At 34.4% G+C, this 18,663-nt stretch overlaps 1 protein-coding gene across 1 annotated transcript in view; it reads left to right on the top strand.

Moving 5' to 3' along the window:
* The window catches only part of LOC141436552 (uncharacterized), a 207,231-nt gene that overhangs the window by 43,074 nt on the left and 145,494 nt on the right, over nt 1-18,663 (top strand). The window contains exon 3 of the mRNA XM_074099555.1: nt 7,966-7,986. Coding sequence (XP_073955656.1) covers nt 7,966-7,986 — 21 coding nt within the window. The remainder of the gene's footprint in view (nt 1-7,965; nt 7,987-18,663) is intronic.

Below are 18,663 nucleotides of genomic sequence, written 5' to 3'. Positions count from 1 at the left end.
ATTTGACTTAAATCTAGGTTACAAAATTAATTAAGATCAAATATCAAAACTGCAAAATGTCATACACAATCGAAAACAAAATTATCATTATAAATCAAAATCAATATCATAAGAATTGTCACAATAGAATTAAAATAAAATAAATGTCATATGTAATCAAAACTATTCCCTTAAATTAAAAAACTCATTGAGGCTATAAAAATTGTAAGCCATAAGCCAATTTAATAAAAATGATTTAAATTTTCGCATTGGCAACTCTAATAAGGCAGGCGGTAGTTTATTAAAAATTTTGATCGCCATGCTGTACACGTTGTTGCGGCAAAGAGCCAGTCTATTTCTTGTAACTAGTAGTTTATTTCTTCGATTGCTCCTAGCTTGGGGATTGACATCTGATACTCTAGTAAAGTGTTCAATATTATTTTTTACAAAAAGTGACATCTCAGCAATATAAATGCATGGAAGAGGAAGAATTTTAAGCTTTTTAAACATTGGCCTACAAGATTCCCTTCTGCCAATGCCACACAACGCCCTTATGCATTTTTTTTGCGCTATGAACAGTCTGTTGATTTCGACTGAGTTGCCCCAGATTATGATACCGTAACGCAAAACGGATGAGACATAGCCATGATAAGCGTTAAGCGCTGTCTGCAAAGAAGAAATCTTTCTCAAACGGTAAAGTGCAAACACAAAGCGATTTATTCTCGTGCACAGAACATCAACATGATTTTTCCAGTTACAATTTTCATCAAGCGTTATTCCCAGAAAAGTCGTGGAATCAACAATATCTATTTTATTATTGTCGTAAGTTAAATTTAACGTAAGTTTTTGACTTCTATATGTTTTAAATTGTATTGCCTTAGTTTTAGTTATATTAATTTTTAAATTATTCATGTCCATCCATTCAATTATTTTACTTAATGCCAAATTAATGTCAGTCTCAAATATCTCTCTATCATAACATTTAAATAATAATGTGGTATCATCTGCAAACAATATGCACTTGTGATTTGTGACATCTGAAATATCATTAATATACAGAAGAAACAGCAGTGGCCCCAGTATGCTTCCCTGGGGTACACCCTGTTTATTATCACAATATTCAGATAGGGCTGACAGTTTTTCCCCGTTTTCGATTTTTGTTATCTCTGTACATTGTTTGCGATCACCCAAATAGCTAGACAACCAATCATGAGCCTTACCTCTAATCCCGCATTTATAAAGTTTATCTAAAAGAATCTGATGATTTACATAGTCAAACGCCTTAGACATGTCGAAAAATACTGCCACGATGGGTATATTTCTATCAATGGACTCCAAGACGTATTTCACTAAAGAGAAACATGCAAGAGATGTTGATTTGCCCTGTTGAAAACCAAATTGGTCAGAATGTAGGACACCATTTTTTGATATAAAGTTAATTATTCTTTTGGCCATAGCCTTTTCGAATATTTTTGATATTACAGGGATTAACGTAATTTGTCTGTAGCTATCCACATTCGTAGGGTCTCCCCTTTTAAACATAGGTTTAACAATTGAATATTTAAGTCGCTCAGGAAATACTCCTTGTTCAACCGACAAGTTAATAAGATGAGCCAAAGGTACTGATACGCTATCCACGCACATTTTCAAAACCCTTGTTGAAACGCCATCATAACCTACTGAATTTGTATTATTCAGAGATAATATAATCTGACGAACCTCATTTACTGTTACAGGTGTTATAAAAATAGTGTTTGTTTGAGCACATTTCATTGTGGTTGCGTTTCTCGCAGATACTGTCCCGTTCGTAGCATTTATAAAATGATTATTAAAAATTTGCGCTATATCCTGGGCGTCGTCAAAAATTTGACCTTTGTAATTAATTGTATCTATTTCCCTATGTACTGACTTTGTTCTAATGTTACGATTAATGATAGTCCATGTTGCTTTACATTTGTTCTTAGCAGTGTCTATTACTTTTTTATTACTTAGTCTTTGTGCCTTACTAATACATTTTTGTAAAATTTTTGAATATTTAGTGTATCCACTTTTAAACAGATGTTTTTCTTGGAGTTTACATTTTTTATATAAGATGTAGAGATAGCGCTTTTGTTTACAGCTTCTTTTTAGACCCTTGGTTATCCAAGGACATTTTTTATTTTTGTTGGAAGTCTTAATCCTAAGTTTTGGGAAACATTGTTCATAAAAGAAAGTCAAAATATCATGAAACTCATTAAAAGCGTCATTTGCATTAAATTTTGTAAGTATGGTTTGAAAAGATAGGGAGTTAATATAGTCTACAAATTTACTTATGTTTTCCGATCCCAAATCTCTCTTATATTCAAACCAATTTTTAGAAGCAGTATAGCTCTTCAAAACAAAAGACAGCAATTGACCTGTGTTATGATCAGAAAGCGCTAGTTGGTCAACGCGACCGATTGCTTGCGGTATGTTACTGACAATGAGATCTATACAAGTGGATTGACGCGTTGGTAAATTTGTATGGATTTCCAAGTTGTGGCTGTTTAATATGTCTCTTAGTCTTATTGTTGCTTGACTTGAATTTAATATGTTAATGTTCCAATCTCCACATAAGATTATTTTTCTATGTTTTTTATTTATTTTGGAAATAAGGGAGTTAAGCAGATCCAAGAAAGTATGAACATTGGATGACGGAGTTCGATATATGTTAATTATAAAAACATCTGAACCCCCCAAGTGGATACCACAACACTCAAACACATGTATCCGGGCAATATCATTACAGATCTTTAATTCAATATGTTCCAGTTCCTTGTGGATGAGGATGCACGAGCCGCCCCGTCTCTCGCTTTCACGAGACCAAGATGTGGCCAATTTGTATTGATTTAGCATTACGTTACCTTCCGTTCCTCGCTTAAGGAAAGTTTCAGTGAGGCAAACCACATCAATCCGTTCATTTTTGCTTTGGTATTCTGATAAAACTACTTCTAATTCATCTTTCTTCTTAAGGATGCTCGCTATGTTTTGATGTAGAATATTGAACTTCTGCATAGTTTTTACCTTAGCGTTTTGTTTCCCGGGACAGGTGTTATCTGAATGCAAGTGTTTATGATCCAATGTTACCTTTTTGTTATCAACGAAAAAAAATATCTCTAGTATTTCCTAGGTTTTTGTCGGTAAATCTCTTCATTGGAAAGTAGTCAGATATTTTTTTTTGTTTGGTCTTTCTATCGTCTCTTATCTGTTTTGATCCAGTTTTCCTGGATATAAAAAACCCAGAAGAAACAAATTCTATCAATTTGTGCATTATATTTTCCATTCCGAGATCATTTAGTCTGCCCGTTCTTTGCGAAAACATATTCAATGATAAATCCAAATTTGAATCAAAGGTAAAGTGACGACTATGGATATGCATATCACCATGCAACAGTTCGTTAAATATTTCTATTCTAGTGTTATAAATAGGTTTGCCACATATGTAATTTGGGCATGCAATAATGACATTGGTATTAGTGATCTGCGCAAGTGTATCTCCTATATGCTTCACTAAACCCCTGTAGTCTTTATTGTTGTGGAAATCTGCTTCTCCAATCAGGATGACGCAGCAATCGTCCATAGTTAGCGCGTTTAACTGATATCCAATATCCTTCAGTAGATCCATGACCCCTACATTTGGTTTGCTGAAGTGGCAGTAGTCATATTCTTGAAGCTTACTGTTTTTGCTCATTATAGGCAAAATTCTATTTACATTATTACTGGTGATGACTAAAAATTTCTTCATTTTGGGCTTCTTTAAATCAGCTGCTGTATATTCTGGGGATAGATGTTTCTTTGGTGTGCTGGTCTTTGGAATATGACCTTGAGCCTCCGAGTTTATGTTGACTATAATATTCTCTGTTTGAGATAATTTCTGAATTTTTCGCATTCTGGATCTTTAACATCTGGTGGTGACTGGACAAATTTGAAAAAAATCAAGATGTAGTAACAAGATGAGAGTAAGTAACTTTCAAGGAAAACTATAACGGCTAAGTTTGCTTGAGAATTATTAGTAGTTTAAGAGTAAATAGTAGCCTAAGGTATAAAATGTACCTAAACTTGGAAGATTTCGTATAAAATACGAAATCCTTAGAAAAATATTACTTAATTTTTTCGTAATGGCTATGGAACCCTATTTTGGGCGTGTCCGACACGCTCTTGGCCGGTTTTTTTTTGATTACCGATAAAAGAGACAAGTGCTACGAACAAGTGGTAAGACGGCAAACAGGATGATTAATGATGTTGTTACTCTCACACACACCCGAGGAGACGGTTCTGCACACATGTATGTTGGCATCCGATAGCGTCGAATTTGGGTCATTAAATTAACGGGAGGCGTCATATACAATAATTTCTATTGTTTAGAAACTATTAGATCTGGAAGACGAATTGAAACCCGGGATTTTACTTAATTCCTATGGAAATCTCCAAAAATAACATCATCGTTTTCACTAACGTTATCTCACAAACGCCCGTGCGAAATTGCATGTTTCTAGACTTATCAATTCAAATTAATAGGACTTTATCTTAATATAAGTAGTGCCACGAGAGTTGAAGTGAATGATTTGATTACACACACAGCTACATAAAGAACTGTTGCATAAAAGGAGAATGAATGAAATTAATGAGATAATGTCAAAATCCTGCTGTCATTACATGGCATGTCCTTTGTGTGCGTGACGTATTTTGTGGTGACCATTTTAACAACATGTCAAGTATCTTTGATGTACCTTCATCTTGACTTTTAAACAGACTTGCGTTTGGTTTCTGCATATTTAATCACAGATTATAAGCTATTGTTGTTCTTCGTAAATCTATAAATTTATTAGGTATTATTGTACCTACACTTTTCCGACGCAAACTTATTTGTGCTGATTCCGGTCCAACACATTAGGTGTAAAGATATGAAGGTGTTGGCTGAAAATCAGCCCTGTAGTAGGCAACATATCGTCACTACTTAAAAAAAACTCTTATCTCGTTTCGTTTCGTTTCGTTTTAGCCTATATACGTCACACTGCTGGGCACAGGCCTCCTCTCAGAACAAGTAGATAATTTTTCTGAGTGGACCTTATAAACACGTCAAGGTTCAATTTTGTTGACATATTGATTTTTAGATACGAGATTTTTCAAAGTAGTGACGATATACTTACTGCAGCATAATGCTGAATCAATTCCTCATCGACATCATCAAATGTTTTTCTTTTCTGTAAATTATATGTATTGTTTTAAGTTTGATGTTGAAATAAAGTTACGTCTATGTCTATGTTATATGTGTTCTGATGCACGCTTGGTGTTTTTCACAGGGCAGGATTGTTTTTACCGTCTCCGCTTAGTTTAATGCTCTAAGACTCGCCTCTTAGCTCATAATAATGTTGCCGTGGCGGAGAGATGCCGTTAATGTGCTGATTAGTGATTAGTGCTTGTTACACAAAGAACTTTGAAGCGCTTTCTTGAGTTGCGGTCTTGCTAGAATACAGGGGTAATTTGTGTAGTTATAAACTGCATTGGTAAAAATTCAGTCTTACCCAGCTCTTCATTGTGTAATACATTGATCAATGGAAACACGCCCTATATAAGAATAGGACTCTACAAAATTTAACCGACTAACGTAGCTACCAATTTTCTTCTTCGTAATTCTTCTAGTACCTACTCAAAAGATGCTGGATTTTAAACGTTGCAATTTACCGCTCTAGTTGTTTAATAGTTTTGCTGTAGTGAAATGGCCCTGAATACTTTTCCTGACTTGGAAATCCACGCTACATCTCGACCGTTCATTGTTCTGAACGCCGGCATGATTGATCGAAGTGCGTTGCGTCAATATTTTTTTTATTCCATTGTTGTGGCTACACTACGCCCCGTCATAATATATCACTGCGCACACGGCAACGCAGTTGATAGATTATAACAGTACAGTATTCTATTTTTGAATCCTACTCACAATCCGAGAAAATGGAAACATTTGTATTACAGGTAGGCGCGTTTGATATCCATCAAATGTGTTGTAAAGTGGCCTGAGATAATGTATGATAACAAATTATATAGACGTGCTTCAAGCCTGCCTAGTTAACTTTGCTTGTAAGCATATCTTTTTTACATATACGCATACGCCGCTGCGTTATTTTTCATATTATATGGCAAATTGGGTTTTCGTAACGACATCATTATACCGAAGAAGAACCTGTTTTACCTTTCAGTGCTGGCTTATATTTACATAACAGATAATATTAATTTCTTTACTCCACTGCAACGTTTACAGTCACCAGCACCAATATCTGACACAACAAGCGTGCATAAATATCTGATACGACTGTATTTCTAGGGCTGGAAGGACGTGTCAGATGTTTTTGCACGCTCCGCTGTGGCAGATATTAGTAATGCTGGTGACGGTACCCGACGTTTCAAAGATCGTGAAATCTGATCATTTCTTTGCGTCTAGACGTACCAATACCAATTAAATACAAATATTTTTTAGGTAGACAGCCCATTACTATTAATTTTATTTAACTGTGTGTGCCCAGCAGTGGGACGTATATAGGCTGGGATTATTATATTATTATTATAACTGTGTTTTAGGTTTAAGAATAGAATAGAATAGAATTTATTTATTGTCATTTATTTATTTGTTGTAGAACTTTCTTCAGGTTATACCGACTGTAATTTAACTGTTTACTGTGACTTTGCATGCGTGTGATCTGACTGATATTTATAATAAATTTATACTGTACCATTTACTGCCAACATAAAGGATTTCTGCAGAGTAAGGAAAATTTAGGCATTCTATCAATATTATACGATGTAATGATTAATTTTCAACATTCATTCTGTTTATATCAAACTCTTCCGAGCTTAGACGTTGAAGGATTGTACCTTTATGATTATACTAGTACCTTTTCTGCACATAGCGCTAAACTATGCATACAAAGAGACAATCGAACGAATTATTCTAGGCAAAATTTCGTAGGATTTTTATTAGTAAGTTTATAAAGTTTAATCGTACAGACAGGAAAATTTAAAACTTGCGGGATAGAATCAAAAATGATGATATCTGCAGCAGAACTAAGGTTACCGACATTGCCCGAAGAATTGCGAAACTGAAGTGGCAGTGGGCGGGGCACATTGCTCGCAGGACTTATGGCTGATGGGGTCAAAAGGTTCTCGAATGGCGTCCGCAGACCGAGAGACGAGCTGTCGGTAGGCCTCTAACAAGATGGAGCGACGACCTGGTTAAGATCGCGGGATCGCGGTGGATGCGAAAAGCCGGTCTGAGTGGAGAGCCTTGGGGAGACCTATGTCCAGCAGTGGACGTCTTTTGGCTGACATGATGATGATGATGATGATAGTTCCGTCATCACGGAGGGATAGTAAGAACTTACGTAAACTATGTTACTACGATAGATACATTTAAACTTTTATGACTAAGGTGTTTTATGAAAACGAAGTACTATTTTACGTATTATGTGACACGAGTATGTATTTAAGAGTAGATATATATGTATACATGTCGATTTCAATGTTTTTTCAAGCTTTTATTATGTATATTTTTACTTCACCTCGTATATTTCTTTGTTTGCTCCAATCTTGCAAGTTCATTTTGACCCACTTTCAGTGGTCGGATTGACTTGATATGCGTTTGTAATTAAATTAGATGGCAATGCAAGTACAGTCAACCAAAAGTACCTATTTTTGGTAAAAAAACAGAATATATTATAAATTTATGTGGCGTTTCACATTTCTAACAATACATAAACAGTATTAGGAACATTATGGTTCTTAGTCTACACCACTAACCGTATGATAATTACCTTTAATTCTAACAGTTACAGCAGCTCTTACATGTATTACTATCTTACAAAATAGTCTCATACCGCCGCCATTTACAACGAACGTTACAACTTCAGGCAACCAACTCCTTATTTACTCTTTTCACACGTTATTCTTCTGTAGACTAACAAACTACTGTGTTCCCAGGTCTCACAGAGGAGTCAGAGAGTAAGCTCCAAAGTACAGACTTAGCATGAACTTAGTTCTCACTAGATTCAACATTACACATCTTCCATTGCACGTACCCTTCGTTATCTAGACTTCCTCCAATGCAGTAGGCAAGGAGTTACGGACATTTTGTTTTTATATTCAATTACAATAGCAATTAATTGTCAAAAATCAGTTACTCGAATCTTTCCGTGCATTATAATAATAATAATAATAATATAATAAGTTTAATAAATTTAAGTTTAATTTTGTTTTTTACTAACTGAAATTCGTTCTTATTGTATGCCTACTAACACATGTATATGGAATACTTATGTCTGAAATAAAAAAATATTATTATTATTATTATTATTAAATAAAGCTATAATTATGCAACATTTGTTTAGCAAAAAGTTACGTGAAATTGAAGCAGATAGAGTTGATTCTAGTTTTACCTATTTCTATAGCTAAATATGACATGAGAATCAAGCAAATTATCGCTTAATTAATCGAATCTCTATTCCTCTATGTTTATTAATACACACAATTGATAGAATTACCGGTCGTGCGTGAAAGGGATGTACCTACTTCATACTACCACATCACTCACTCATTTGCAAGTATAATAGGCACACCTATACTCCGTAATTTAATTAATTTGAAGACTTAAATGGTCCCATAATGACTGTGTGGGGCGTAATACACTAGATTGATATTTTAGGGCACCTAAAACATCGATATTTCCACTGTCGATAGTTTTTTTGACAAAGAATGGATATAAAAGAATGGAATAGAATGGTCAGTAGCAGAGAATCAAGATTATTTTATTAAATAGCTTCATTTGTAAATTCTTATTGTTTATATTTTTAAAATATTCACGATGGCAGTCCAGTATTTGCATCAACTTATCAAAAGCTTTAGGTTCTAAAGTTTAGAAGCATTTTGTGGCTTAACTCCTGACCTATAATATTATATAGCTTAACAGCCTTATTCATAAAAAGTTAGAGCCTCCTTGAAGGCTCCTGAAGGCCGATGCTAAAAACATGATTCATAAACGTCTGTTAGCGCTAATCAGTCGATCAAGGCTCTGCTAAAGTTAGCGGACCGTAGACCCTCCTTTATCTCCCTGCTAAGTCACAAAATGGCCGCCACAAGTTTGAACAGCTGACTTTGACAAGAGCAAAAAACCATACCGAAGATATTTTAGTGAAGGGTGAAGTTACGCAAAGATTAAAAAAAAACCAGGAAAAATATTTTCAGGAATTTGTATTTAAAAATCCTCTAAATTAGCAGCAATAAATTAACAATAATTATGAAAAAAAAATAGGATGATTAACACAATTATGGCTTTTTGCACAACATAAACATGCGGATCGGAAATGCGGGAAAACAAACTTCTCGCTTTTTATTTTTTTTCCTGCTAATTTGCTGTCACTGCTGTCAACTTTTTTTTTTTAATTATCGATTAGGCCATTTTTTGTCTTTGATTTGTCAAGGTGGCCAACATAACGAGTCTAATCAGTCTATCAGCGGCTCAACAACTAGCAGACTGCTAGCAAGCGTTTATGAATCATACTTCTTGACAACCGTCTAACAAGCTTAATCAGTCTGCTAAGTAACAGACCGATCAAACCTCAATTAAGGATTTTTTATGAATAAGGCTGTAAGTGTCTAAGAACTACTTACGTGTCGATTAAATTGTCGACAGCCAACCTATCGATGTTTTAGGCACCCTAACCTTTTAATACACTTAGTTGCAAATCAATACGCTCAGATTATTTCTTTACAGCGCGACCCGACAGCACGTCACGTCACTTTAGTTTGTTAATGATGGCAATATTTTCTTTTGCACTAGACTAAAAGTTTTAATAAATGCAACCACATGTAAAACTTGTAGAGTAGACTCTAGGAACCTATTAATATACAAACCTCGCTCATTTGTCAAATATCCTTTTCCACACGATCTTTTGACTTCTCTGGCATGTTTAATCTATAGATACATGTAACTCCCACATGACATTTCAAAACTTCTTGTAGGTTGAACCATACACCATATTTGTAAAAAACATGTAAAGCAAAATCCTATTTTATTTTATTGCTCTGTTTAGGTTACGTTAGACTTGAGTAATGTAGATTGATTTTTGGGTGAACTTTACTTACGTAGTTGAATTGAAATTAGTGCATTCATTTGGTAGATTATATTCACAGTAACTTTGGAGAAGATCGATGAAAATGGAATCGGTAAGTCAACATAATTTTCTATTGAAATATATTTTTTGCAGTCCTGTACCTAATTGTTTAAGGTAGCAGATTATCTGCAGCAGTTGATCTACAGAAAATAAACTGTTTCGTCGCTTTAATAATTTTCAACCTAAGACTTGATAAAATGATCCATTTACACATCCATCACCGGTTGTGAATAGTTTAACTTTTTAAATCTCTGAACTTTTTTTCTCTATGCTTATTTCAGCTAGAAGAACCTCACAGATATTATATTGGGTAAAGATCTTTAAAATCCTCCTCCAGCGTTCTAGTTTGGTTCTAGCTCGTTACGCGACATTGTATTTTAGAAAGAGAAGTGACCACTTCTCACAAATAGGCTCGCGTTACACAAGATATGTTACATTCTTGGAGATATACTAGGTTGATATGTGTTAGTTCGTAGTTCTGTGCCTAAATTATATATATTTGAAGTAGAGACAATAATATGCCGGCACAGAAATTTAACAATCGAGTAAAATCGGTTGCTCGTATTTTTGATACCATTTATCATTCTAAATTCATGGATATTGTTGTGTAAGATGTCAACTACGATGCGTGATAAAGGCACTCTTTTAGCTAAAAATAAATATGTGTTTGCGTGACTTACTTCAAGGACCATTTCTGTCATTTGTATTTTGCCACTTTTTTTACTGCGTTTGCTGTACCATTAAACAATAAAGTTTAAACATTAAAGTAGAAAAAACACCGATCATACCATTCTCGCGGACGTATCTCGTATAATCCATCTTAAAGTTGTCGGCTTTTCTTTCGGTTAAGAACAGTGAAGTAACCACAAAAGTTCACCAAACAAATTTAACTTAGCAAAGTTCCATTGAATTAAGTCATTGTGTAGGAATCCCGGCGTTTCTCTTTAATGACGACTTTAAGGAATTGCCTGGGTTTCAGAGATGCTACATTTTCTTTAGAGCTACATATGGCTCGCGTAACAAATATTCGAATTAGACACGAGTTTGTTGAGATGATTTAAACATACACATTCATTGCGGCGCATTGGTACACGCTACTTAACACTTGTAACTGTTAGCAACATTTTCCCTATTTGTCGAGGGCATAAATAAATATCTACAACGTGTATTGTTGATATCGCCTCAAACTATAACCAGACTAAGATTTAAGTGCTGTGAAACGATATTAAAATAAATTGTTACCTGTCACTATTGTACCGTTTTTGTCAAACTTAATACCTAAAATTGCTAAAAGTGGCTCCGAAGCGGTAACGTTTCGTGTGCTCTGCCTACCCTATTTGGGAATACAGGCGTGATGTTTGTGTTTGTTGTGTGTTAATTTAGAATTAAATACAAGAGCGTCATTATTTTTTTTTTTTTGAGTAGCAATGTAATGCGTACAATAATTTGATACGAGAGAGAAGCGTTCTATGACAGTTGTCACGTCAACAAGTGCGACGTTTTGAATAAAAACAAAGTAGTATCACGCCTTCACTACCTAAAATTTGAGGTTGTATCAAAAATACACGCTTTGTAAAGTCATGGCGTCAATTCCTTATGTTTCTTTCTTTCTACTGTTAGGTTAGGTAGATTTTAACACAAAGAAAGTACATTAAATTTTTCGTTTTCGAATAGCAACATTTATCACGTTACCTCGTAAGACCCACATCAAATTACGAGTATCATTATAATTTGAAACTAAGGGCCTGTTTCACCACTTGTCGACTAAATTTAAGTGACGGATATCAGTGATGCCGTCTCTGTTATTGTTTTGTCCGAATAAACAAAGACGGCATTACTTTTATCTCACTTAAAGTTAGTCGACAAGCGGTGAAACTGGCCCTAAATGTCAATAACTAGAGTTGACATTAGCTTTGACGTATGTCCTAATTCAGGACGTTAGGCAATATGAGGTTAATTTAAAATCGCTTTGATCTCTATACAGACCCTGTTGACATTTTATGCAAAATTTCATGGCAGTCGGTTCAGCAGTTAAGGCGTGAAAGCGGAACAAACAAACTCATGTTCACATTTATAATATTGGCAATTAGGGCAAACTCTTCCAACATGTTTACATGGTCATGGTCAATAATTTACTACCAACGTAAGGTACTAATTACATATTCACAAATGGTGGTCTTCTAGTTCTGGTAGTTCTAAATCGTGGTGGCCTAGTGTTTTGACCTATGGACTCTCAAACAGAGGATCGTGACTTCAAATCCGGGCTGGAAGTACGAAGTTACAATCTTAATTTATCACGAGCCTTACGGTGAAGGAAAACACAGCAAAAAATTCTGCTCAAATTTGCGAAACAATTCAATAGTGTATGTTAAAATCCCGTTCGCGTGGGAACTACGAACCAAGCCCTCTCATTTTGAGAGGAGGCCTGTGCCCAGCATGGAATGTATATAGGCTGGGATGATGAATAATTTAAGGCGAATTTATCCCAGTAAGCCATCTCTCATAGAACACCATTAAGTGAACATTTTCGAGAAAGTAAGATAATATTCTGAAAATGTTTCTAACATAGACTTGCCTCGTGAAAAATGGCAAAGAAATAGATTATCCTAATTTTTTAAGAACAAAAACTTGTAAAAGCGGTCCAATCATCCCACCAGCTGTTACGAGAATCAAATGATCCGTAATACCAACTTGTAATAATGAACTTTAAAAACCTTTTTATCATAATAACCGAAACGGACCCGCGTCTCGCAACTTCGTTATTAGGGAGAAAAAAACAAAAATATTCTTTCTCAGCTTTTCTTTCCCAGTTTGTTAAGTATTTTGGTATATCGCCGAGATCCCCAGATACCCGAGTGTTGGCGGAAATTTTCATACTAACTGTTTATTAGGGAAATTCTTCTCCGCGTAGTGTCCAACGAAAGTAGGGCAATCACTGACGAAAATAATAACCGTAGCTTTTTCTTTTAGCGCCTGAGGGTGTATTACGCTCAGTCAACGCAATGTTTTAGTTTCAGACTTACTGAACTAAAGTAAAACAATCTCCTTGGAAATTTGTAAAGTTAGTGAAATATCTTCTCTGGAGTTGCGGGCGCGGTGAATTCTGATGCAAAAATTCAACATTACACCAGCATTCATATCTGCCACAGCGGAGACTGCAAAAATATCTGACACGTTCAATTGGCCCTAGATCAGATAATTTATAAAAATCAAATAAATAAATAAAAAATTATCAGCCTTTTAACATCCATAGGTATACAACAACATGCATTACAATAATAAAAATACAAAGGGATAACGATTATACACAGGTCCCTCTTCCCCAGTGGGCACTCTGGGCACGTGCCCAGGGCCCCCTAGTCACTACTCCATTACAAAACGATAACCGATAGCTACTCCGCTCTCACCTGAAAATTAGCCTTACCGAATGCAGCATGTTGTGCCCAGGGCCTGTAATAGGTGAAAGACGGCCCTGATGCACGCTTTGTTTGTGTCAGATATTGGTACTGGTGACTACACAACTTTAGCAAGTGATATGATCATCATTGTCAGCCGGAATACGTCCGCCATTGAACAAAGGCTTCTCCATTACTCGTAAAACGACGCTATAAACGAAAACTTGCCAGCCGCATCCTCCGATTGCCTGCAACGCTACGTCTTACAAGGTAAACAAATATCATAGGACACTTGACACCAATTGACCTGGTCCCAAAGTAGCAAAACTTGTGTTATGGATACTAAATAGATAAATAAATACATACAAATATCTTGGGACAAATTACACCAATTGACCTAGCCCCAAACCAAGCAAAGCTTGTAGTATGGGTTAGTCTATGTACCGGGTGTATATTAATTCGCATAAATTAATTGTCCTAATGGAAATGGGCATAACGTTATTTCGCATAATTATTAATTTGCATAACATTAATTCGCATAACTGAATACGCATAATGTAAATGCGCATAATGTGGATTGGCATAACGGTAAGTAGGCATAAATTGAATTAGCATAACATTAATTTGCATAAGTATAAAAGAGTATAAACATAAAATGATTATTATAATGAAATTGTAAATTTTATTTGTCACGCAATATGTATACATAAATCGAAAAATTATTACTAAAATTAAAATGATTTTGTTTAATAAGTAAATCAATTAGATCTGAGAAGTGAACTACTATGTGAAAATATCTATTATTGGGCTATTATAAAAAAATACCTAACATCAACGGGTAAGCTTTGCCTTCTGAACCTAACCTAAACGAGTCGTTTTTGCACTGAACAAGCTAATTCACTCGCTTGATAAAATTATGCATATTCATTTTATAACAGTTTAAGATATAGTTAATAATGTTATGCATATTTCAATTTATGCGAATTCAGTATTATGCTAAATATGTGTTATGCACAGGTATTTTATGCCAAATCTGTTATGCGAATTCATATTAGGGCAATTAATGTTATGCGAAATAAGGGGCACCCCTATGTACCACATAATGATCGAACTCGTAACCTCAAACTTCGTAGTCAGGTTCTCTGACCACAAGGCTCGTCGTCAAAAACAAAAAATAAGAAACCTCACCAAAATAACGAAGTTTAATCAAACAAATGTAAAATGACCCCAAGCCTTGACAGATTGACAATAGTAGAATAACGCTGAAAGATGGAACCTAGCGAGATCTCTATTGAGACAATTTAAATTTTAATATCTTTAATGCTGGAGACGGCCATCTTGCCTCGGGTTAATAGACTCACAAAGGATGAATAGTTTTGCAGCAGACATGGAAATCTACTTTGATCTATACTAGAACGGTCTGCTAATCTGTTAATGTAAAGCCCGTTAATTTCAAATAAAGTGGGTTAGTATTAAATTAGTTGAGGAAACTGAGTTTTCATAATCAATTTCGCTATAATTTCTTTCACAGGTATGTGGAACGTCAATACAACATCAGTATTATTGTGCGTGCCTTACTGTGTCCGTTCATTTCGCAAGTAACGTTTGGCAACCTGATTCATTTCGCAAGTTTTCATTTCGCAAACTCAAAAACTGTAAATATTTCAAGATTTATTTCAGGGCCATCGTGTAGAACCCTTTTGGTTAGGTTAGGTTAGTTTTATAAAAATCTTGAAATGTTTACAGTTTCAGAAATATTAAACAGTTCCGAAATGAAAAGTTGCGAACTGAATCAGGTTGCCAAGCTTTAGTTGCGAAACATTAGTGAACCATTTTTAGAAATAATTAGGTATTTGAAAATAATAGTAAAATAAAAAAAACTGCCGTGGTATCTGAGTTTTTTAGTAAGTATATTATTAGCACCTTGTATAGCAGCTACTTTATAAGCATAGCAAATTAATGGCAAATTGTTAAGCAGCATCACGAGTCAAAAGAAGTCCGTGTTCTAGGAATAATAAATTGCATCTTCGTATAGCCTTGATAATAGAAATCTGCTCGTAACAAGAACTTCGTTTTTCATCTATTTGACGTTGAGTAAATAAAGTCTACTGAGATTTTCCGAGAACCAAGCTTTAGCATTTGAGCTCTGTAGTTTGATTACATTTTAGTACCAGGCGATATGAATAAATTTTCTGAGCGGATTATGTGTTCAAAGTAAACTCTTACGAATCTCAATAATTTTATCTCGTTTTCATATCTGATTCATGTTTTAAAGAATATTACCTGGCTTAATCTGATCCAGACGTATGAACTACTTATCTTGTTTATTAATTTACCTTTTGTGTTTATCGTCTTGATATCATCAGATGAGATAGAAAAAGTACTTACTTTTTGATTACTTAATCCAATTGCTAGTCAGTTTTTAAACTAAAGCAACTTCTAGCCTAGGTAATTTTGCACTGTCAACTAGATTATGATTATAATCAATCGCAAATCTTAAAATAAAAAAGCGATCTTGAAACCTTTGCCCAAAACGTATTATTATTCTAAGAAACAAGGTTCGCGATGATGTTGATAAAGATAAGCTTTTAAGTGATGGCTACTAAACCGAATTTTAAAATAGTTTTTATTTATTTGTTTTTTATTTACTTATTTATTTACTTGTTTTGATTGTGTTAAAATATCCATAATTTGATGCTTAAAGTGCACAAAAAGACAAAATACAGGGTAGATAGTAATAGTCCATTGCCTGGTAATACAAATAGAATACGTTAAAGTAGGTAACACTTACATAAAATATCACTGAAAATTATCAAACGGCCGTGTGAGAGCAGGATATTTTAGGAAATATAAAAACAAAAGAGAGCACAGAAGGTCTGAAGACAGAGTTGAGATAGTCTCCATAATTCAATAAAAAAATGTAGTTGTTCAAGTGAAATTACTTAATCGTTCCGTATTTAGTAGAAAGTAAAAGAGTCGCGCTGAGTATGTATGATTATTTTTTCTTTAACCGGACCATATCATAAATTCATAAACATCCCGAAATGTTTTAAATATTTAACTTATTTATGACTTAAATACCTAATTAATGGTGAAGCCAAGTTGCAAGCAAAACACAGACACTCTTAATTACAGCGTCACAGCGTAAATAAAACTTAATTACCTTCTGTGGACAGTTAAAAAGTAATTAAAAACGCGATATTACTTGACGAGAATAATTCATCTTCGCGTTTTTATAATCCCAGAACAGGTCTTTAATCTAATTCTTGTAGAAACTGTTCTTTAATCTAGACAATTTAACGGTTAAATATTTTATAGTACATGGGAAATACCGTTTAAAATGTAATGTTTTTAAAATGATTATTTTTCTTAAACGAAACAAAGGATTTTCAACATTGAATTAATTTTAGTGAAAACTTTGGCAAATTAAATAAGCTAAAATATAATCTTATACAGAAATAGTTGTAACGAAACATGTATAGTGATAATAAATTGCCTGTACAGTCACCAGCATTGATATCTGCCACAGCGGAGCATGTAAAAATATCGGACACGTCCTTCCGGCACTAGAAATAGAGTTGTATTTTTTGAGCAATTATTGCAGGTAAGTATACACAATCTACCATAGCTACGAGTATTTCCAAATTGCAGAGTTATAAGATGGTTGCTTACTAGCTGCCACGTTATTTACATGTCTATAAAACCTTCCTATTTTTCAAAGTATTTTGCTTTATTACCACATAAATAACCTGGAGACTCTAAACCTATTTTATAATTACTATTTCATTGTAACATTCAAGTCTAATGTCCCAAGGAAAAATATGTTAACCCTAAACAAGCCGCTACTGACAAAACTACTTATATTTAAATTAATCCGCCTAAACGCTAGGCGAGGGATTTTAAGGGACCCATAATCCTATGAGGTTAAGTTTTAGGCCTCATAAATTTTAACTAGCCACTGATTGAAAATTAAGTCCTCATCCCTCCGATTAAAACTTAACTCTTTCATAAACAAAAAAAAATCAAAATATTATATTTCTTTATAAATCAATGAAAATTTACAGCATTACAGAAAACTACACTTTTGTATATAAAAAATACGCTTTTGTGTCTGAAACATAGTACCTAGGAAACTAAGATTTTTATTTTCTAATTGATTGATGTAGGCTTTACTTTGCGGACTACTGTAATAATGAAATAATAGTACATTGTGTCTTAAGGGCGGTAAATAAGGAATTACGAACGAGTGTCTATTAGAAGCCCGAAGTCGAAGACTGAAGGCTTTAATGAGTCGATGTTCGTAATTCTAGTACCGCCCGTGCGACATACAATGTTTTTCATCACATTTGCGAGTAAAATTTTATATTTCTAAAAGAAAAAATATAATTCTTCGAAATATTGGCGATACCTTAGGCTGCTTACTGACCACGGGTTTCATGACAAGCACATTAAAGTCGATGGTTTTATTTGGAGGGTTGCAACCAAGGTAGCCTGCATGTTACGACACTGTTTACGAGCAAGTGTGATGAAAAATCTTTTACCAAGCTAGAGGTAGTCTGCCACCGTTTAATACTATGACATCTGTGCGACTAGAAGTGTTTGTTAAAATAACCAGTGATAGCTTTTTTGGGAGGCTGTACTTGTATTGTCATACCACACTGCACATTTGATCATATTCCTAGTCACTAGAAGCACAAGATTTAAAAGCAACTTACATACCTAAAAACATTGCAAGTAAAATAAAAACTTGCAACAGGAAAATGGTATCATTTATTATAAAGTTAAACTACATATTTCATATTTATATGTATAGGTAATTATGTACCCGACTATTAAAACTGAACACAGAATACAGTGACAATGTGAAATTGAATAGTGTTGTAAATAAGTCTGACACCGTCAACAAGTTAAGTTAATTTTTCAATAGAGCTGCTACTAGCCGGTAAATTATTAACTGGCAACTTTGCCCGACCATAAATCTACCGTGCTCCCTCTATTGTGATATATGAAGAAACTAGACCGGTTTAAACGTCAGTCTGTTGTCCGAGATATTGTAGAGGAAGGTTTTTGTTTGTTTTCATTTACGGTCCCAATTAAGTAGTTTGTTGGTCAAC

The sequence above is a fragment of the Choristoneura fumiferana genome, chromosome 16 (genome assembly GCF_025370935.1).
Source record: "Choristoneura fumiferana chromosome 16, NRCan_CFum_1, whole genome shotgun sequence".
NCBI classification, from domain to species: Eukaryota; Metazoa; Arthropoda; class Insecta; order Lepidoptera; family Tortricidae; genus Choristoneura; species Choristoneura fumiferana.
This window is presented reverse-complemented; position numbering and strand designations above follow the sequence as displayed.